Consider the following 24,104-nt stretch of genomic DNA (forward strand, 5'->3'; position numbering starts at 1 on the left):
ACCTGCTTCACTCATTTAAAAAAAAAAAAACATATTTTATTAGTTTCATATCAGCAAAATACAAAGTACTGTATTCTCCACCGTCTCCTCCCTCCAAGCCAAATACTAATTCCTCCCCAAGACAACGCACATAACCAATCACAGTGTGCATTCGAGTTCAATACAGTATAGGCCGGTGGTCCGCATACCACTTTATAATACCTTTCCATACTCTGAATCTCAATCATCTTGCTAATACTATCCCTAACCCCAACTGGGACCCACCCTCCCTCCCTCCCCACCGGCGTGTATTACATTAAGTATCAAATCCAAAACGCATTTCGTAATTCAACGGCAATCCAAGGTTTCCCACAATGTAGCTAGGAGGGGTCCTCCCCATGCAGAACATCCTCCCCCTATTCCTCTTCTGATTGGTGATCAGATAATGCTTGTACCAGCGTTTCCCATGCGTTCGCAGAATTTAATGCTTTCTCATTATTTAAACGTCATGCCTGCTGTAATCCAAGGACACTCTCACTACCAGCCCATTTTTGCAATTCAGCCTTCCACCTTTTGCTGTTGGGACCCTTCCTAGATTTCCAGTGCCTTGTTATCTCCCTTTTTGCTAGCAACAATCCCATGTCCACAAAGTTACTTGTCACCTTTGTCTTGGGGGTATGAGGGAACCAATGTAGTATACATACTGCCATGTCAAAAGTTAAGCGTCTCTCAGTGACTTCATTCAATACGCTTCCCACTTCTTCCCAATAATCCCCAGTTTAGGGCACTCCCACAGCATGTGTTTCAGCTCCGCCCCTTCCCTTGTGCACTGAGGGCATGCTGCATCCTCAACCTTAAAGTACTTCTTGATCCTACCTGGTGTTAAATAAGCCCTGTGTAGTATAAATAAATGCACCAGTTGAAATCTTGCGTTCCTCGTACTTTTCCAAGCCCTACGTAGTAGATGTCCCCATGTCGTCTCCGGTATGGGTTTCCCAATACCTGCCTCCCATTTTAATCGCAAGGCATCCAATGGTGCTAATCTCTCATTTAACATCCTGGAATAGAGGCACATGACTGCTTTAAAGGTCCCTGCCGCTATTACTACATATTGACATGCCATTGTTGTTTTGGGTTCTGTGGGCCCTTCCCTCCAATGCTTCCGTATTGCATAAACCAGCGCGGCGTGTATCAAAAATCCTCCCCTAGGAAGATCATATCTCTACTGCAGTGCCTGAAATGACAGCAATTCCTCCTCCTCATATAGATCCCCAATTACCTGGATCCCTGCTTTTTCCCATTCCATCAGAGACGTCCAATCACCACCATTGGGCAAAGCTGTAACCATCCCCAATGGGATTTCGGGCGCATAAGGATGTAGCAATCCAGCTCTGCGCTGAATGAGATTCCAGCACAAACTCAATGTCTTCTCTTCTAGAGAGAGTTCCCTGAGATCAAGCTTTTGTTGTAAGACTATGAAGGATAGAACGTGCCTTGGGATCCCCCCACCTCTCAAGTTCTCAGGGCCTCTAAATTCCATTCAAACTGCCTGTGTCAATACCTGGAGTTGAGCTGCCAATAATACAGCTCCAGGTCGGGAACCGCTAGTCCGCCCTCTGCTTTTGGCCTTACCAGTGTTACTTGGGCCACTCTCCTCCTGCCAGACCCCCACAGGAACCCTACAATCATGGATTTCAGTAATTTAAAGATCGATCCCGGCACCCAGATTGGCAATGTTCTAAAAAAATATAACAACCTAGGTAGCGCCACCATTTTTAGCAAAGCGATCCTTCCCATCACGGATAGCGGGAGCGTGGACCAAAAGGCCATACTACCTTTCAGAGCTCTCACGCATCTTCCTATGTTCCCTTCCAGCATATCGTTGACCTCGTGATAAACATGGACACCTAGATATGCTAGGCACGTCGACTCCCAGCGTACTCCCCGGGATATGGTGGGTGGCAACCCTCCAGGTTTCACTGGGAATAAACACGTCTTAGTCCAGTTCACCCGCAGTCCTGAAATGTCGCCAAATTTCGATAACATGCCCGCTGCTCCATGAAGTGCTCCCTCCATATCTGCCAGAAACATCAATAAATCATCCGCATACAACTAAATATATTGCCAATCCCCTCTGACCCTCAGGACCGCGTAGTACTGCCCTATTCTAGCTCTTGTCGCCAAAGGCTCTATCGCCAAGGCAAACAATAGCGGGGAGAGCGAGCAGCCTTGCCTCGTCCCGCGTGCCACTTAGTACTGGGGTGATATCAACGCTCCCACCTTCACCCTAGCTACCGCGGATCTCCCTGCATCACTCATGATTACGAATTTGAATCAATGGAAATCCTGAAATAAAAACAATATTAAAATAAATTACCAATATGATGGCCAAAACACATCATTTTAGAGCCACCATTGAAGGGTTGCGCTGAGGAGTTCTTTTCTGTCTCTTTTAGACTACTTGGCCTACAAAACCTAAGTTTTGACACCAAAATGAAGAATGTAGCTCTAATAGTTCCTGAAATATGATATCACCACTGCAACACATCCACCATTTTCAAAAACGGCGTCAATAAAATTTGGCCCGGATTAGCAATGTCTACCCAAGCTAAATTATTTCTCTAATGATACAATAACACACATAAAAAATGAAAATCTCTGGGCAACAACTATTTTACGGAGATATATTGAGGGGCCAGGACTATCGATCACAGGCTGAGACCTCATAGCACTATAAATACACAAGTCACTACTCCCACAGAACCAACCAGGATTCAATTCTGTGACTCTCTGTTCACATACAGAAACAGTGATGGCATTAAACTATAAGGTTTTATAATGTAAAAGAGTAGATTTCCCACTGATTAGTTTAACTTGCATTTATTTTTCATTTAAGGTGTTTGTTTATATGCAGTAACTGGTGAGTGAAGCAACAATAAAACATTTGCATATTTTATCCTATTTATTCATGTTTTTCCACCCTGCTCAACCCTTGTGAGACACACCCACACACACAAGTTCCCATTCTTTTTATGCACTTCAATTGTTGTACACAAAGACAGCCTGGAACGTGACAAATAAACAAGGGCGTTCTTCCACGCCATGTCCATATACATGTACTTACAGTCATTTGTGCAACCCTTGGGATACAGACACTAACCCCAGAGAGATCCAACCCAAAGTTTGAAGACCTTAAAATGAGTGTGATATTATCAGGGTTAATGTCACATGACTTCACTTCCTGGGAAATTAAGGGTCAAGATTCATATGATGTCACTTCCATTGATGCCTTTAATGGAAAATGTTGTGTGGTGTCATTTCTGCTACCACTAGCATTTTGATGACTCTACGCCCACGAGGAGATATAATGATAGTAGTGCTATCTGCGCAGGCATAATGATAGCAGTGCTATCTGCGCGCAGGGGCAAATTAGGCGATATAATTATAGTAGGGTGTGAATATATTATATTTTCCTGCTTTCTTGAGCTTAGAGACATTCGAGTTTCACCAAATGGAACATTTGAGAATTATTGCCTATAAACTCGCCTGTATGTTTTAACTTTTAAGGCACATTCGTGAGTTGACTACCGGCAGGAAAACGAGCCAGTGATGTGTATTTCAAGATGCCACGCTCCTTTTTGATGTTATGCTTTATGCATTTTCGAAACTCCCCCGGCTGAAGAAAGAGAGCGCCCACGTTGCAATATATTACACCATCATGTGTTTTGGGCAAACATGCCAAGCCACGACGCAGTAAGGTCGGCCTTCTCAGGTTTCCCGGAGACAGTTAAGCAAACATGAGACGCAGACCCCTCCTTTCCACTCTAACACCCCCTAGACTTAAGTACAAGGCTGCAGGGTTGGCGGGGGGTAGGGGGAATGAGCAATTGTGAATTACCATATAACAACTTGTTGATACTGAAGATTCCTTCAACAGAACAGTGTCGCTTGCTTATTGGTACTGGAGTTGAAGAAGTTTGCTTTCGCGTTTTAGCCTAAAGGTTCCCAGAAAATACGCTCTTCTGTTTTCCAGCCTCCTCAGTGCGCGCGTCCAAGAGGGGCGGAAACTAGTCTGAGTTTGTGGGAGTGACGCGGAGGAGGGGCCCAAAGTGCAACGGGACTTCAGCAGGACACGAAGTGGGTAGCGGGTTCCCCGAGTAGAGGCTAAAAAGAAGCCACTTCACGCCGGAAAGAAAGAGGAAATAAAAGCGGGAACGCCCCAGGACAATCTTCGCCCCGCGCCGGGAAAAGAGCAGCCGCGGAAAGCAAAATAAAGACCCAAACCAGGAGTTGTGAAACCAATTTTTGTTTCTTCGTTTTGCCGCCGCTTACATTGGGAGGTCCTCCTGCGATGAGAGGTGGGGTAGCTGGAGGATGGACGGAGGGCGGTGCCTCCGTTTCTTAAGAAATATTGAATGACTTTGGAGGCGCTGATGACACGTCAGAAGGCGTGTTGATCAATAAGACCACGTTTGTTTGTTGAAAAGTTTGTATACAGAAGACAGCGCGGTGCTCTTGTGAGCTAATTAACCACAGAGGACCCTGTGAATCACCGAAAAGCCTTTTAGCTTCAATGGACTGGATCCACTACTTGTGATATGGCAGATTACTGAGGTGGTGTACGGTTATTGATGAGGTGATGGACCACTGATGAGCTGTTTGGTCGCTGGGAGTTATTTGGTCATTTTTGGTCTGTGAGTTGTCACCTGGACCGTTCTTCCCTCACTTTTGGAATGCATTTGATTTCAGAGGAACCAATTGGCCACTTTTCAGATAGCCACCCTGGTGCAGTCTGCTAACTTTGGATGTATTTGGTCACTATAGCTCTGGGTGATCAGAACACGGCTCTGCTGACCACAGGTGTGTTTTAATGGTCACTTTAAGTTTTTGTGTTGTGTACTCTTTCTGTAAAGATAAACTGTAAAGTTTGCAGCGTGGATTGGTCTTCTCCAAAGTGTGCCAAGCTGTAGGAAATACTGCACCTAAAGGTAACTGGATATTTATAATGGAGAAGGGTGGCGAGGTGAATGGTGAGCTTGGCAGCCAGGTCACAGATGAAGAGATAAAGAAAAAGAAGAGGAGAAAAAAAGGAAAGCGGGAGGCCAGGGCACGGACTGTGCACTCCAACCTGCTGTACGAGGTGGGATCCCAGAGCCTGCTAATGCCATCGGCAGCCAAGGCAGCTCTGGAGAACCCCAACAGGCAACTGCCTGGCAACTGCATCAAGACCACCAAGTACACCGTGCTTTCCTTCCTGCCCAAGAACCTTTTCGAGCAGTTCCATCGCCTGGCCAACATCTACTTTGTCTTCATCGCTCTTCTCAATTTCGTACCCTCTGTCAATGCCTTCAAGCCTGAGATGGCGCTGGCACCTGTGCTCTTCATCCTGGCTGTCACCGGCCTCAAGGACCTGTGGGAAGACTACAGACGCTACCATTCCGACACAGAGATCAACCACACCGACTGCCTGGTGTACAGCAGGTATCCTGGGGGCTTGTGGGTAACATGGGCTGGTGAGCATTCTGGGGGTAGCCGGACTCTGAATTTAAGAGTAACAAAATGCATTCTGACATCTCGTAGGCTGATGCGTCTTCTTGAAGTGCTGTTGGCCCAGTGCATCCGGGCATTGTATTGGCACAGTTGATAATGAATGAATGACCTACTTTTCTATACGAAATAGATTTAACTATATCAGTGTTTCTACCAGACTGCCCTTGATGTGAAAGAAGTTTAACAAAAAAAGTAAAATTCCAGCAAACCATAGCATTCAGAAGATGACGGTGTCATACTTCACCATTGTTGCGGCATGATGCACCATGAAAATAAGGATGACAACTTGTGTGATAATGACAATAACTGATGTGGTAATGACAAGAGGCATCCAGGGCATTGTTGTGCAAGAACGTGGCCATGTGGTGTTGGCACAGAGGGACCTGAGCCAGGGGTTCTTGGTATTCTTGGCAAGATACTACGCAACATGCACAGGGTGGCGGTGTTTGTCATAATTCATTTCATTGATACAAATAGTGGCTGAGGCCATGTGCTATGGGTGTTAAACTGGCATCCTGCAAAGTGCCGTAAGTTCTGTCATCATGAATTATGATCACAGCATTGACTGTAAATCCTGAACATCGTAGCACTGCCATGGATCTAGTATTCGAACTGTGGCAAAATGCACCCTTGGCTTTGTAATGGCACTAGAAGTCCTAGGGTATAGGTGGGGCATAATGCATGTATTCACAGAAAAGACCTAGACCACAAAGGCATCCGTAAATTAACCACTTAATGTTGTACCATATCATGCAAAACTTTTGCAAATAACTCCTCTTATTTTAATTAGTGAGGTAGGAGGTACATCCATGTTATGCCATATTTAAAAGAATATGCCCAATCCCTGGAAAAAATGATGACAGTTGTGAGACAACAAATAACACACACCTATGTGCCAAACTCAGATAGGTAGAAAAAAGTGTGTGTGAGCGAGATGGCGCCTCACAGGCACACCACCAACGGGAACCTGGCAGGTACTCACCAGGATTGCCCTGATCTCATCATTGGCACCATCAAGTTCCAAGGAAAGAAATGTGTCCAAAAACAAACAAAACAGTGTTTGTGAGAATGTGCAGTGTATAGAAACCACGAACAACACAGATCGTGTCCAAAAATAAACATATAAAAGCCACAAACAACACGGAACTTAGCTTTATTCTGTCACTTTCGTGTTGGTTGCGGACTCTAAAAAAGTGAGAATGGCTACTACCTATCTAGCCACACTCCACTTGCCGACATGTTTCATTGCCATTCACATTTAGGCAATTTCTTCAGGGCGTCACAAATTTTTAAGCCACTGCATTGGACATGCGTAATCTTCACAACTGAAACAAACATATAAAAAGCACATAATTGTCATCCTTCCTTCTAAAAAAGCCATTAGAGAAAGGCTTTAAGTATGAGTGATCCCAACCGCACATAATAACACAGTATTTACCCTCAGTCGACCACCTGGTGGGTCTTTGGGTCCTGAAATTGCGGTTTTTGAGTCTAAAGTGCTACAAGACATTAAATTGCTAGAAACGAAAGAGAGAAATACTTACCATAAAAACATGTCCAGGTCAGATTGGGAAGCTGTTAAGAGCCTACAGAATAATTCTGATCTTACTATAAAAAGTGCGGATAAAGGCGGAGCGGTAGTTGTGCTCAATACTTGTGACTATGAGACAGAAGTCTACCGCCTACTCAATGTCCGCGCAAATTACCAGCCTTTAAACAAAGATCCTACCCCTGAATTACTCACTATCATAAAAGGGATGGTAGGAGAGGCAAAAGAGAAGAAATGGATTTCCGATAAGGAAGCGGAGTTTCTGGTGAATACCAACCCCAGAACTCCTGCGTTCTACATTTTGCCAAAAATTCATAAGCCTGCCCGGCCTCCCCCGGGTGGGCCCATTGTGTCTGGGATACAATCTGTCCTGGAACCGCTATCACAAATTGCCTAAATGTGAATGGCAATGAAACATGTCGGCAAGTGGAGTGTGGCTAGATATGTAGTAGCCATTCTCACTTTTTTAGAGTCCGCAACCAACACGAAAGTGACAGAATAAAGCTAAGTTCCGTGTTGTTTGTGGTTTTTATATGTTTATTTTTGGACACGATCTGTGTTGTTCGTGGTTTCTATACACTGCACATTCTCACAAACACTGTTTCGTTTGTTTTTGGACACATTTCTTTCCTTGGAGCTTGATGGTGCCAATGATGAGATCAGGGCAATCCTGGTGAGTACCTGCCAGGTTCCCGTTGGTGGTGCGCCCGTGAGGCGCCATCTCGCTCACACACACTTTTTTCTACCTATCTGAGTTTGGCACATAGGTGTGTGTTATTTGTTGTCTCACAATTTTTTTCAAGGGATTGGGCATATTCTTTTAAATATGGCATAACATGGATGTACCTCTTACCTCACTAATTAAAATAAGAGGAGTTATTTGCAAAAGTTTTGCATGATATGGTACAACATTAAGTGGTTAATTTACGGATGCCTTTGTGGTCAGGTCTTTTTTGTGAATACATAATTTGAGTGGAGGGCGACCTATGACTCCTGTTCCCTCTAAGCTCCTCGTTGTTAGTTGTGTTGGGGCATAATGCATGCCAGTTCTTACAATGGGGTCATGGCCCATGCATTTTTAGTAGTGAGCCCATGCAGTAGGGGAATTGTAGAGGCACGCTACATGATATATTCACCATGTATGTCTTGATTCAATCATAATACAGTGTGCTGCCTAGCATTGACAGTATTTCTGGGTATCTAGTGATTGTTGTCTGCACTCATATTGATAATCCCCCTATGCATTAATTCTAGGCGTGTGTCTTACCGTTTATGGATATGAGTGTAGTTACACGTATTACGGCTGTGAGGATGGTTCCAGGGTTCCAGTAGTACCAATGCTTGTCCTTGTGCGACATTTATACCACACCTCCTTAGAAAAAGCAATCATGGATTCTGTGTTTAAAGAGGCCGACCAGTGTAGAGAAAGAAAACACTTTTCTTTACCCAGTCCTGCACCTCCAACAATCAGCAAAAATAGACACACTGGAATGATTGTTTGGTGATGTCTCCTTGAGATTTGTGCTCTATTGTGACATCATTCAACAGGTGGCTCCTCTAAATCATACGACAATGAGTTCTTGTCATGCAAGTGACAATTATTACCCTGGGATTGATAGGGGCAGCATGCATCCTTGGTTTTATTTGTGGACATCAAGCTTTATTCTGGATATGGCAATAGTTTAATGTTCCAGGGGAATTGCAGTTTCACTACAGTCTCTTTCAGAAAAAAGGAATAATAGTGGGTGTAAGCGCTGCGGATTTCAGTGTTTTGATCATACTACCTGAACATTGTTGCAGCAGAATCCTTTAAAGTACAGTGGTGCCAGGTTTCCCTAATGACTTCAGATGTTCAGTTCCTCATAGTGATGACCCAAGCACGATTGTGGCACCTTTGAACTTGGCTTGCCGGCACAGCACTAAAGAAACCTGGAATAGCAGTGATTGTGTCCTTAGTTTGGGACCTGGCATCATGCACCCTGTGATGGCCAGCAGTATCCTACAGTCAGGGTGCGCAAAGTGTCACACTGAGTCCAGGATATGAATGACTGCACCACATGTAGAGTAGAGTATCTGGCATTACGCAAATCTAACTTTGAAGTACACAATGCATCCAATACCTACCTGTCTGGTGAATGTTATGTCCAGTTGCGTTCTTGTGACCTTTCATAGTAAAAACCTGCTACCAATCTTACAGAATTGAAGGCAGATATTGTCTTAGACCAGTGGTTCTTAACCTTTTGACTTCTATGAACCTCCACTTAATCATTACTGGAACACAGGGACCACCCCCCTCCCCCCTACTGAATAATTATTAGATACTGAGGAAGCCCACTGAGTCATTACTTGAAGCCAGGGGAGCCCTACCTAAGCATTTTCGAAGCGTTGAATGGCAAAATAATGCACATAAAATACAGAAACAAGCATTCACTAATAAAATACACAAATTATTAAATATTTCATTTAAATTCACAAACAAATTAATAAAAATGTATATACACTTTATTAGTCTGTTAATATTATATAATTTTCTAAACAGCTAAGGACTTCCAGAGTAGGCTTCGCAGTTCCTTCCATCCGGGGGTCCCAGGAGCACAGGTTAACAAACCACTGTTTTAGAGCATTTTAAAATATGTCTTTTCACTTGCACCAATATGTGGATTCACATGTGTTTTTTTAATCTGGAGTATTGTATATTTATACAACGAGTGTTCACAGCTTTGCCACTCCTGGGCTTTCCTTTCACAAATTAATCTTGATTACGATAACCTAAAGACTATTTGAGCTAAACCAAGATAAGTCCCACAATGCATCTTTTGGGCAAATGTAAGAACAGGACTGCAATTGTTGGCAATGGGCATGAAGTTCCATGGTCAGTCATAGTTGCCAGAATAAGGGAATCTGGACTCAGAGGCTTGCGTAGCAGGCTTCTTCAAACCACCTACCAAGGTGTCAAATCTGAAGGGCATACATGTAGTTGAGACTCCTGTCATTCAGACATTTGAAGAAAAACTCTCTACAAATACTAGTAGGTGGGAAGCAATGGATCTGGATCCTGAAGTTAGGAGTAAACCACACAAAGTGCTGTGTATAGGATTGACACATTTACCATTCATCTTCGGTTGCTAATACAGCTTTTTGGACAGTTACATGATGCAAACATGGCGAATGGTATGAGATTTGCTGCAGCACTGCCACCCTATGAACCACTACCAACATGCTGAACTCATAATACAATGAATGCCTGATTCACAGTAGGGTCATTGCGCAACGCCGGGAACACGAAAGTACGAGGGGCTAATGTTTTTATGAAGTGTGCCAGGTTTTGAACATTAGTCATAAGATTGTCTTTGGGTTTCTTTTTCAGCAGACCATGGAGCGGCTAATAATTTCCTCTAATAGTGAAATGGGCTCTTTCAGATTAATGTACGTGTTGTGAGGTTACACCGCAAGGTCACAAGCCTCCTACTGCGAAACTTGTTTTATGTTCGCTGCCTTCCACGGGCGTGCAATAATGAACAGACAAATACAATAATAATAAAATAAGTAAATATTACATCTGAGGGGCCACGAAAAAGTGCTTGCTTTTTCGGATCTTTGTGCATTTTCATGGCCACATTCTAAAAGTTGAGAGCGCTCGAGGGTGGTGACGTGACATTTGCTTGACTGCTGATAGCCGGAAGTGTGCGCAGCGCGTGGCGGTGAGTTTACAGGTCTGCCCATCCTGCACGTCAGCGTGCTTGGCGCGAGCAGCGAAGATATGCAACACGTGTCTAGAGAGTTTAGGACGGTGTCAGTGTATCACTGCCTGCGGTGGACACAGAGGTTGTACTCTTTCGGCGCGGCTCGCTTCCCTGGCTCTCTGGCGCTCTGGGGGCAGGGCGACCCGCCTTGCTGAGTGAAGAAAGGCACGCCCTGGGCGAGGCGGGCGCGATCACAGTGATCTGTTATTTTATTCAAACAGAAGACTCTAAGTGTACTTTTAAGCTGTTTACAGCCATGGGCGTGAATAATGGAAGGATGCCTGGGCACAGGAAGGAGTCACATGCTAATAAAACGCAATGCTCTTGGCGAATTATCGTGCTAATAAAAAGATTGCGGATTAGTTTCCATTAGGTCAGAATAAGGGTGATGTGTCACTCTAGCTATTCCCTATGAGGCACGCGCTCATCTGACCCTTTTTGTATGATTTGAAAATACGATCTTCATCCTCTTGAATGTGTCCGTGAAAGCATCATTATGATTATGTTTTAAATGGTAACATTTCCAGGTCCTAGTGGTAGATGTGGGCGAACCAACAAATTAATAGGGAGAGCTGGGCCAAGGGTTAGCTCCGGTTCTAAGACGTGAACATATTTGGCATGTAAGTCGTGCAACACCTTCTTAAAATGTGATGATGTGTCTTCGAAATTCTAAAGTGTGTGTTTCTTTAACATTACCCTAGCGTATCAGATAAACTCTGCATTGAGAAGTATTTATTAAAAGTGAAAGTTGTTAAACATGAACTGACAAACATCCCTGCTCCCATCCTGCTAATCAATTCTTTTAATCAGTTAAGAGTCAAGTCACTTGTCATGGGTGCCCTGTATGAGGCCTAGCTTCTTATTATAGAAGTAGCAACATTTTAGGCTATTAAATCAAACACAAGAGCTTTTTGTACAGTGTATCCCCTGACCTCACGTATTTGAAGGTACTCTCCTTTGATAATGAAAAAGGAGGATCACACAGTAAGTTCCCGCAGGTTTTGTGGTTTCACATTGTGCAATTTAGCCATTAAAGAGGTATATATTTCCCACATCAAAGGTTAATACTTTGTTAATTGTTGCTGTGTGAGGTTGAGCGTGGGTGACATAAATAATCCATATTTTATTTTCATTTTTTGGTAGTTATACATAGCAGATACCTTTTAGCCAAGGATAGAAGAAGGTTTGGGCCTGGCAAAAGGTTTATTTTGCCCGGTGCACCTGGCTGGTTTAACTGCACCCATCGGCTCTGTAATGGCACGCCCAAGACATATTTAAAGGGCTAGCTAAGTGGGTGGCACAGTGAATGCTGCAGGCCCACTAGTAGCATTTAATTTACAGACCGTTGGTTCATGTAGTACCACTTTACTAGGGACTTGCAAGTACATTAAATATGCCAATTGGGGATAAGCCAATATTACCATATTTTAAGAAGTGAGCACATGCACTTTAGCAATGGTTAGCAGTGGTAAATGCTCAGAGTCCTAAGGCCAACAAAAACAAGGTCAGAAAAGTGGATGAAGAAGGCAAAAAGTTGGGGGAAGACCATCCCAAGGATGACAGGTCTAACGCCACCCTACTCACATTGAAGAAAATGCTTTGCAGTTTTTATGCTCTTTTTAATAACCAATTCAACTCAGGACAGTAACTAAAAATAAAGTGCACGTGATGTGTCAGCATTTCATTCGTCATCTGTTATTTTTGCATTTGTTGCTCTAAGTGGGGATGGGATGGCCAGATTTGGGTCCCGTGCTTGCTACGGCACGAGATTCAAGCTAGCCTGGCTGATGAGGGATGATACACCGAAACCGGTCCCAGGATGCTTGTTTCTGGTCCAGGGAGGACCTGGCCTGTCAGTTCGGGCTGGACTGATCCCATAGGGAGCAGGGTCAAGACTGATTTGCTTATGACTAGTTCTAAACTGGAATAGCGTGGCATACAAAAACAAAACAAATTTAACCCAGATCTGTGACTGGGGGGTGAATGTTTGATTTGTTCAGCATTTTGTCTACCACCTGTTCTTTTTTCATACGGAATGACATGGGCAGCTGCTTCAAAGGCTTTTTTTTATACTTTACCACCCTGCACATCATTGTTAATGCTGTGCAGCATGGCTAAAAACCTTTGGCAAAGTCAATAGGCCACAAAGCTGAGACCTCTTGGTTTTGTCAGTGCTTGTTTTGATATGTTGCCCATAATGATCGTTGACTGACTTTTTTTTCCTCTGATTCTTAATTTCTTTTTAAAAGCTTGCATGCCTAAGTTGCATATTTAAAGCTGAGCTTTAAAATTCCTCAATAGTTGATCAAAACTGTATGAGACTTGTCACTTTTTTTTTTCAAATTTTCTAAATTATTTGGATACATTTTATATGGAAAAAAATGCCATCCCTGTTTTCATGCTTCTGCTTGGATTTGCACTAATCAAGCAGCACTTTGGGAGCATCATAAACAGCAGCAAATTGATATATTTTGCAAAAGCCGGCATGTCTTTATATTGGAGTCATTGTCAGTAATGCAAGTTCAGCATTCAATGCACTGTATTTCTTTAGAGTGCCCACCTTAACATTGAGGGCTTTACATAATTGAACCATATGCATATCTTTGAACATCCTATACATGTGGCTGCAAATCTTCCTCCGCAGCAGCCATTCGAGACAAAATAAGTATGAAAACGTGTTGTCCTTGAACCCAAAGAATATGTCCTTTGAATGGGTGTAGGCATTCTACACCCACGGAGGTGTGGTGCCACTGGATATAACGACTACAACAATAACTGCAAACTTGAACACCGGTCACATGTCATTTTGAGTAGTAACTTTCACTTTATTACTCTAAGAAGACATTGTTTATTATTATTTGTAGGAACCCTACCTCGCAATATGCTCCATAATGGGGAGCTACAAACAGGGCCGTTTCTAGGTCTTTTGCCGCCCTAGTCGAGAATTGAAAAATGCCTTCCCCTCCCTTTTACTACCATCACTCTCTCCCCTGTCATCCAGGCTCGAAGAATTAATGCATTAGATCACAGAATGTGCCTCCTTATGCCACATAATTTGCCTTTTTTTAATGCATAATTTAGCCAATTCACCGCATAATTTGGTTCTCCCTGTGGCTTAATTTCAAGTCGCCCTGAGTATAAATAACACCAACAATCAAAGACCACATAGAAAAACAGCTGAGTAGGTTAACCGCTTGCTGCAGAGATCTGCAGTGTTAGCTGTTTATAAATTGAAATATTTGCACAGTCTACTCAGCCTTTTATCTTTCCAAGTTAAAAAGGAGTGCCTTTGTGTTGAGTAATATTGACCTATTATCTAAGCCGAGAGGCACAATTTAATTAGCAATGTATGTTTTGTAATGGGGGTGTATAGAGCACAATCGTAGCCGTAGAACACCACAGCGTGGTACAATAGTTGCCTGGGTACATTTGAGTGGTAAATCATATAGAGCTGCCAAACTGACTCTAGAACCAGATGGATTGGAAAGTCTTGCTACATGAGTTTATTCACGCAGGTGGAGCATCACTCGCTTCATATCTAGCCGCTGCTGATATGTCTCGCCGCATAAATCGTGACAAACAACCACAAAAGCTAAAGCGCAAGAGGCAGAGCACAATGTGAACTTGTTTTTATTGCAGGTTAGAAAATATGGCTATTCGTCTTTTTTTCACTCTTTCCAGGCCATAATAGGACCGGAACCTGTATTTTGGGGTGAAAAACAAAAAACAAATTTCAGATTGACATGCTGGAAAAAATAAGCTGCTTGGCACCCTATATTTTTTATGTGTGGCGTGCTATTAGCCACCTGTTTGCACTGCTTAAAAACAAATGAAATTCATGAATTATAAACCAGTTACCTGACGCAGTTATTTTATTTCCTAGGCACCAGAGCAGTCGACACACACAGTCCGCCCCGTGCGCCGAGAGAGTGGGTGGTGCGATGTGGGAGTAGTCACAGACGTCACTGGCTGCTGCATAGGGCACCGCTCGGAGACTGGCCAAAAATTATGCCCAGGGCCGTCATTGGTAGTGCTTTCCAGTGGTACAAGATTGACAGCCCTGGGGACCCACACACTGGTACCGCCGGCCCGCTCCACACACCACTATGCTAGGGTGCGCAGCGCAGCATGTTCAAGCAGGTGCGCTTGCACTCACATACGGGTGCTGCTGCCTTCAAATTAAAACAAAAAATTCCCCTTTTGCCACCCTAGCTCTTTTGCCACCCTAGGCTGCCGCCTAGTCTTGCCTAATGGTAGAAACGGCCCTGGCTACAAATATGAAACAACGCTGTTTCAAGGAGCACGTCTGAGCTCCTTGGCTGCTGACACTGGTCGGCGATCCCTATCCCTAACGTTCTTGTTTGGACGTCTTTGAGATGTGCTCACCTGAAGTGACAAGACTACAGTGGCACAGTTGTATTTCTTGAACTTGGTTAGTTGTCTCTTTGAGGTCTAGACATGTTTTGTTTTATAAAGAATATGTTGCTTGTGCCGAGAGTTTGTATCCCAAGTACTCTACCCCGAGGTGTAACTGTGTAAGATTTACCAACCCCTCTAGTGAAGTGAGGATTCATCCCCTAAGTTTAAGGTCTATGCGTTTCTTTGGAATTGTCTAATCACATTTTGCAGGAAAATCCCTTCATTTTGCATTATGCCACTGTGTGGCTTGGCCCTGCAATTGGTCTTGTAAATGCCCTGTTGACAGCAGAAATGCAGGGGATGTCTGAATAAATTAGGGCAGGACTTGCCAGCCGGTGCACCAGTAGTCTACTGAAAGCCGTGTGCTATGTGCAATTTCAGAACAGAGCCATCTTGGTAGTTAGCCCTGAAAAGCACTGAATCTAGCTGTTTCCCATGCATGCTCACTGTGTAGCCCACAAAGGTGGCCTAGATCAGCCTCATCAAGGAAAGAGCTATTTTACTCGAAGCTTGTTCTTCACCAGATAACAAATGAGGTCTAGAACTGCGCTGCACCACAGCACATGTGCACATATGCCCTCTTTACTTTTCCACTTAATATGCATGGGAGAGGCAGCGAGCATTTGCCCTTCAGAAATGTTCTGCAAGCAGGTGCAGAACTAGCTTGGCTTTTGGTCTGCTGACAACTCTGACCCACAGGACAGGACAGCATCTGGAGCTCCATGACAGCTAAACAGGCCTTACTGGATTTGTTAAGTAAGCTGAGTCTACTATTGCTATCCAGCACATGCTCGGCTGGCACCATAATCTTAATTTGATGGTAAATTTGAGGCATCACAGGGGCGTTTATATGAATTAGCTGTGAATAATAAAAAATGTCTTTGTTGTGGTGCTTCATACCACAATATATTCCTTTTTCAGGTCTGGCTTTCTGTAAGACCTTTGGATTTTACTAAAATTATAGTCTGATATACTTAGTTTTAGGGGCTTTTAGCCAGCCTTTACACCTTTTTGTTTGCTATTGTGTCATTCACATTTATCTGAATGTGAATGATTCACACATTCCGAGAATGCTTGCGCCAATCCACTTGAGCCATTGGCTACCTTCACTCTGAGTGCCCACATTCTGTGCTTTCACATGAAGCACATCTACACACAAAGTACTTCTTTTAATTGTCAAGAACTACTATGGTAATGTGTGTTTTTGAGACAAAAAATATTTTTGCTTTAAACAAATGTGTTTATTTAGATTGACGAGGGCGTAGTCGCTTTCCCAACTAAGAAAGTTATCCAGAACCAAGACAAAACTAAACATGCACAGACAAAGGCAAAAGGCTAGCAGACAATGCCAGACCTATTGTCTTTGCCAACATTTGTTCTCACATTGTCACCCTTATGCATAGAGATCATTTTATCAACTCAAATCTAGATTATATCGCGTGCTAGTAGCAAGCACTTAACTAGAGAGCCAGGTTAAGCGATGTTTATCAGTGCAGAGAGAGCACAAGAAATTAACTGAAAGAACGAAACAGAAAGGTGGAAATTCTGAACACTTCTTGGCAATTTTCCTTTAAATACTGGGGCATCGTGGATACTGGCACAGCAGTGATGCTTTTGCTGGCTTGACTGGAAGGTGGCGGTATAAATTGGTACACCAATGGTGCTAACATACTGTTGGTTGAGGAGGGTATAGGAAATGTAGTAATGGAATGGTGCTGGAACTGACTTGAGGACTTATTTAATTTTGCAGGTTGTCTAGAAATTGGTAGTACAATGGTACTTTACATACTCAAGCATGTGGAAACTTGCATTACAATGTTTCATTGTCATGGCAATTGTGATTTTCATAGAGGGGTGGGAGCTGACACATCAGTAGTACTTTACACTTGGCAGGGATTGTGGAAATAGATGCATAGATTTTGACTGTCAAACCATTTGGTTTTTGGTACTGGTATTATAATTGTGTTTCACACTCTGAGTGGTGTGGAAACCTGTACAGAAATCGTACTTTAAATAATGCTTGAGAGGGTAGTGGTATAACAAGGGTTTTTCTCTAACTAATAGGTGAGGAGTGATTGGCAACTGGTGTAGAAAGGTTAAATGAGCTGGCATGCACAACAATGTTTTACATTCCTGTACAGTCTAGACACTGGCATGAGAGCAGTTCTTTATATTTTCACTATATGGAAAATTGAATGAATGGCACTTTTCATACTGAGGATGTGTGAAAATGGCATGACAGTTTTGTGCTCCATGATGGAAATGCGTAGAAACTGGCACGAAAATGATGGTCTTTATCCTGTAGTAATGTGGAATGAATAAAACAGTTGCATTTTACATACTTTGAATATAGAAGCTCTAAAGACAATTACGTCTCTCATACTTACAGGCTGGAATTTTACCATGACACTTTATTGATAGGGAGCATTGTATAACCTGGATGATTATGTGTGACTTTTAAAGTAGAAAAAACATCTGCACTACCATCATGGCAGAATCTGTTATCCGACAATGGGCCTCTGGACATTTATCACATTGTCAATAACTTTCTTTCAGCTGTATCTTGCAGTAGTGGCATCTCTCCTCAGGAGTTGTAAAAGAAGCTTTCTGTGTTAAAAAAAAAATCTATTCAGTTTTCGCAGAGAAAAACAAACAGTATAACATACCACCCAACTGTCGAGGACATGTGAACAGAACATACAGCAATCATTGCATACGTTTTCCTGAGGCCTGGGCCAGAGCAAGACACCAGTGCAATAGCCAGAGTCTTTTTCCTTTCATTGTTGACAGCGGTATCGAAACCCAACAATTTAACTTGTGGCTCAAGCCCGATCTACCCTCCATTAACAATGTATGTCCTGGATCTCCTCACTCTCCCTCTTCCCTCACTTCCCTCTAGTGACCACAGATCTTTTGGAATTTGTGTGAACAACCTCTCGCCTGTTCCATCCGTTTTTCCACCCCCATACACCAATACATTCTTCCTCCCACTCCCTTATAGTAGGCAGAGTTGACGCCCCACGGTTCTTCATTGGATCTCTACGTGCCACCATCAAGGCCAGGTTGAAGAATAGGCGGGCCTAGCGGTCAAGGGTTTGTTCGCCCCAGATGCTTAGTGAGACATATTGGGATGTAGGCCTCACCTCGTAGACCAGGATGTCTGATATTCTATTGCCCGTCATGTTTCCAGCAGGTCCCAATTTTCGGACATACCCACAATGTGTATGCATAAGGATGCCCTTCATCCGACAGCCCCACAGGAAAAATGTTTTGAATTTGACTTCGACTATGGTGTTAGTTGATTTTACGGCACCCATGCGTCCTTTTATTCTCCCTAGGCACTGTTTGTTACTTCAGTTTGATTTTATCCGCCTAATGGAATCCGAAGCTGCCATTCGTGAACTGAAGTCCTGCTCTCCTGATGATCCTTGCCCTATTTATGTGCTCATTAAGGCTGTGAAAGTGGATAATCCTATCATGAGCGAGCTTCTAAATGCTTCTTTATCAACAGCCATAGTTCAGTTAGGATGGGCAACAGGCTAAATTGGTTCCTCTTTTGACAAAACCTTCTGAAGACCCCACTGTTTTGACGAATTTAAGATCTATTTCCATGCTTCCAGCATACGCCAAAATTGTGGAAAAATGTATTTATAAGAAACTATCTAACGATCTGAAAACTAATAGATTGCTGCAAACTAGTCTGTCTGGATTTTCCCCTAAGTATAGACTACCTTGCCTGAACTGCCCAAATGTATCAAACTGTCTTTGGACCAGGGTGGAAAGGTGGCGTTGATTTTATCAGATCTTTCTGCAGCATTTGTTACTGTGTTGCATACGCTTCTTCTTCAAAACCTGCATTCCTTTGGTTTGGTGGGCTAGCCCTAGACTGGATAAAATAATATCTAGAGAACAAAGGACAATCTGTTTGGCTCGTCCCCATCTCCTCCGGGTTGAAACCCCTCTCTGTGGGAGTGCCTCATGGTTCAAATGACGAATTACAACCTTCGAAGTAACCGTGGAAATAAATAGATGAACAGACTTTTGGAACAAAGATAGCCATAAAGTGGTATCACAGTGAAAGCTCGGAGAGTGTGAGGTCCTGTGTGATCCTCAACAAGATTGTATATACTTGTGGGATTCAAATATTATATCCTGAAGATGGTGTTGGCTCTTTAAATACGTGCCCACCGAAACGCGTCGATGCGTTTTTTGGAGTTGATATACGTTGTCTATGAAGTAACAACCCTGACTATAAAAGTGATATAGATGTCAGAGTGTGATTGCGTTTCGACTACTGTATTTATCTCATGACAATAGGATCCATTTATTCCTTATTTTTTGTCTCCCACTTTTGTGTTTTTATATTTGTGTGATTTTATATTTTATAATTGTATATTTTTATCAATTATGTACTGACGAAAGGATATTCTGTGTTTTTAATACTTACCTGAATAAACTGTATATTTTTTATGAATGTCAACTTTATGTTTCCTTTTTGCTCCCTTCTGAGTTTATTGTTGTGTTTGAAAGTATAGATGTTCTAGTAATTCACCCAAAGGGGAATTTCTGTTTTGACATTTGTCTTCTTGGTACCCTACCCCTTTGGTTGTTGGGTCCCTCTCTTTTTTTAGAGCTACATGTGGGTAGAACTATGACATATTCTAGAAATATAATATGATGTTTGCCGCATTGAAACCATCTAATTAGCAGCACCATACAGTCCTTGAGCAGGTCTATAATATAGCCGGCCACATCCTTGAATATTTGAGTAATACTCAGATAGATATTACCACCACATCCTAGAAAATAGCATTAGCTCTATTGGTATTTTATATTCTAACGACAGAAATGTTAATGGACCTCAGAAGAGAGATACACAGTCTTTCTTGGTACATATTTTTCTTTTTTATATATTTTTCTTGTTTTTCATTATCAACGGTAAGAACACATGCACTAAAGGTAAAATTGCAAGTAATATCGGATTCTGCCTTGCATAATAATGCAGTGTAATTTGCCGAAAGAGACAAATTTTTTTTAAAAAAAAGAGTAAGAATCGAGGCATAAAACCTGCCCCTTCATTACGCAAGCTACAGTTCTGCAGGTAGGAAACACATATGCATGAAATACTGTGGCCGGGCTCTTTCTCTCGGCCGGATATTGATTTGACCTAGGGGCCTGCCATAAAGTTCTGATTGCTGCAGTGCCACTTCCTAGGAGCAGAAATATAAGCCCCTCTGTATCTGCCACAATTTTAAAACTGTTGCTATTTCTCTTGGCGGGGGAATTTTCACCGGAATTGCTTTTTAGAGGAGCGCATTGTACCAGATAAGTAAAGCTTCTTTGGCAGGCATAAAGGGATACTATGCATCCAGCTGTTTGTTTCAGGCGGGGCTGTTTCAAATAGAGCAGGTCCCAGACGTATTTACATGTGGCTGGTTCCTGCCTGAGGTGAAATGTTAGAGAAAATATTGACTGGGATTCGCCCCCCAATTTGCTACCAGTAGCTAAGGTTAATTCAAGCATGCCACCCGCCATTTTTATTTTCCTCAGTTTGATGCCTAGATGACCAGATATGAGTCATGTGCTCACTGTGCCTCGAACCTCATCTTCTATGCCCCACAGATGAACCCTAACTAGGCCAAAACCAGTCTGTGGAGGCTTGTGTTCCTGTTCTGAGGAGAAATAGCCTGGCAGTTCAGAGTTGACTGTTCCTATTGGAGCAGAACCAAAGTTGATTTGCACTTGGCTGGTTGCCCGTCTATGATCCCATGCTGGGCCAAAAAATATGGACTGGGTTGCTACCACCAGCAATTACCAGTCGCTGAGATATAGTCAATCATTTTACTAATCACTTTTTGGTATTCCTCATGTTTTGCAAACAGGCGCACTTCAGACTGCTTCATTAGTTTTCATTCAAAAATAAGTGTCAAATCTGACTTTTTTGACATTATATTTGAAAAAATGTGAAGTCAAAGACACCGTTTGGTGATATTTTACCGAAAAAATGAGAACATACTTGCTGACCCTTCAGTCTTGATTGCTGTCCTCACTCAGAAAAAGTGTGATTTTCCGAGATATAAATATATATTGTTTGCCATAGCTATTTTTGATTCCCAGTTCGGCTCAGCCTGTGCCTCTCGTTTACTGCAGGAACTGTTGAATCTGTGAGCTGAGACCTGTGGCCCATAAGTTACATACTCCCAAATCTTTACAGCTGGCGCTTATCTGACTGTAGCACCTAAACTGATCTGGTATAAAGTCATCGACAATGATAATGTTGAATTCTAATAAACAGCTTTTACATGATTTAGTGTTTTTTTTATTGACCATGATTTTCCTTTGACACATTTGAAAATTTAACACTAGTGCATGCAGTTTATATGGTATAGTGATGACAAGGGAGGAATTCCTCCTACATATCATAAAGTGCCCATACCCACAGCTCTCAGAAGTAGTACATTTGATAGACCCTATTGTAATGTAATCATTCTATCTGTTCTTGGAGCAATGTAAACTCTTCCAAAAGCAAAGTTTATTCGGTCTTAACTGTTTCCCCAGATTTTGACGATAGCTGTTAAGGATGAACTATGTCCCTGGTGTCGGCTACGGATGGCTGAAGTCTCTTCTTCAAAGATTTTACTTCCTTTTGGGTGAGAGGGGTGCAGCAGAGACCACTGACACTTATATATGTGTGAAAAATGCTGCTTTATTGAAACAAGTGTGCATCACAAAATTTTCCTACAGTGGCATACCGACTTACAAAACTAAAAGCTCTCTATACAAGTCTGTCATCTACCATTCCTAGCCCCCACTCCTAAGTTACCACCCCCACTTAATGTAACCCATCAATTATCTATACCATGACATACTGTACTGCAATTGTAACATTTTTAACTTCCCCTATGATTTAACCGTGAATCTATTAACATCTGCTAAACTTAACTTGCTGTAACATAACCTTTTATCCTCCTACCTCGTTCAGGTGTGAGCTTGTTCACCCCCTCCCTTTCAGGCTGGTTTGCCTTTGGCAACAGTAACTACCTTATCTAAAGCCCTGAAAACTTGTGGGTCAACCAGCACTAGAAAAAGACATAGTCTGACTTTTTCTGCCCCCCTGCCTGGATCTTGACCATCTCATATCTGTACTTGCTATCTCTGAGCCAAAAATTCCTTCACTTCCAACAAATATAGTATAATATAACCATGAAAGGTGCCCTCCATCGCAACAAAAGAACTCTGCTGTATCGTACCGCAAGTCGGCATGCTCTACCCGGCTTTTCCCTTCGTCTCTGCAATCTGCACATCTCCCTATTGATTTTCCTCCTTGCCTTATCAATTGCTGCTGGCTTTTTAGCACCCCTCCAATTCCTCCTGGGTATGAATTCTGTCCATGCTACAATAAACCCTGACCACTGTGCTTTTATCTACTTCAGACTTTCATATCCCTCCGTAACAACATGCACTTTTCCATGACCATATTGTTTTCACCTAAATGCTCTAACAACACCTCAAGGGTATTTCTCCCTTGAATCAACCTGTTAATGTAGGAAACAGCTCTGTCCAACCCATACTCCCTTTTCCATGCCAAACAACAGAAAGAGCGGACTGTTCAAAGCCCAAATTACGCCCATGGGGACTCTTGCTGGCTTCTTGGTCAGCCCATTTTATGAACGAGTGCCACATGATCCATACCGCCAAGCTGGTAGCCTCCAGGCCTGGAGCCGAACCTGAAATGGAAAACAGCAGTAAGGGAAAATACAACAAACGGTCGCTCAACACTCACTCCCTTCAGGTCTGACATACATCTGGAAACAATTTGAGGACCATCTACCCAGACCCATGATTCTCTCCCTGGACCAGCCCCCTCTGTTGCACCCCCAATTCAAAATGAATGTGTACCGTAGTCTGTAGCTCCCACCTTCAACTTATGGATCACTTTTCTTACAGTTGCCAACAGCTGAAAAGCAGTCACAGGGTCCGCTAGATACCACTCATCGCCCCATAGCTTCCTACGCCATACTCCCGGGAAGAAACCCTCCTCGGGGTACACTGGCTGGCGTACCATTATTCCCGTTGACCTCTGAATTCTTTTTGAACAGCGCAACCTGATTACAACCCCTGTCAGCTGAATTCAAATGTCCTCCCATAGTAGTCCCCTATCATCCCTGCCCCCCAACAATTACCTATACTGATATTTCGAATAAAAGGCTATTTATAAGCATATCCCAGCTTGGATAAGCTTTCTTTGCTCTGGTGGAAAACTCTTTTGTTAACTAAATATCAGTATAGGCAATTGTTCTTTGTTGATATAGAATTGTGGCTCAGCCTTGCTGATTAAGAGCCGACCCTATTTGTTCTTAGGCCCCAACAATTACAACACTTTGAGTGCCTCGAAAAAATCCACGTCAACAAAGTAGAAAACAATATCGATTCCTTTTCTGATCTGAAAATATAGGGCAAACCTTTAAGCACCTTGGTAAATCCCTGCCACGTAAGCAAGCAGCTTCCACTTCTTTCCTGAACTACCCTGTTCTGTGGACCAACCCAACAGCATCCTCTTACCCAGTTCTCCTGCCGATAGGCCATGCCCCCAGAACAACTTAACCATGAAAGCAATGCCTGCCAATTTCCCCACAATTATGACCCGAGAAAGCCCTTTAGCCTTCAGCCCCAGAATAAACTACACCATGTCCTCTACTTTTTTCCATTCACCCGACTTCCTACCAGCCCCTGTACTGAGAAATTCCCTCCCGGGCTGAGCATATTCTGTCTGTGGAGATACGGCCAAAGACCCTACCACCAACTGGAAGGAACTGTCTCTGTCTCCTACTGTCCACAGTTCAATTGTCATTGCTTCTTGTTCC

The 24,104-nt window shown here is 42.9% G+C and overlaps 1 protein-coding gene across 1 annotated transcript in view; it reads left to right on the forward strand.

Moving 5' to 3' along the window:
* The first annotated feature begins 4,094 nt into the window (after positions 1-4,094).
* The window catches only part of ATP10A (ATPase phospholipid transporting 10A (putative)), an 828,689-nt gene continuing 808,679 nt past the window's right edge, over positions 4,095-24,104 (forward strand). Inside the window, exon 1 of the mRNA XM_078658238.1 lies at positions 4,095-5,460. Within this exon, the coding sequence (XP_078514364.1) occupies positions 4,985-5,460 (476 nt within the window). The 5' untranslated portion in view covers positions 4,095-4,984. The remainder of the gene's footprint in view (positions 5,461-24,104) is intronic.

This window comes from Lissotriton helveticus, chromosome 8 (genome assembly GCF_964261635.1).
Source record: "Lissotriton helveticus chromosome 8, aLisHel1.1, whole genome shotgun sequence".
Lineage (NCBI taxonomy): Eukaryota > Metazoa > Chordata > Amphibia > Caudata > Salamandridae > Lissotriton > Lissotriton helveticus.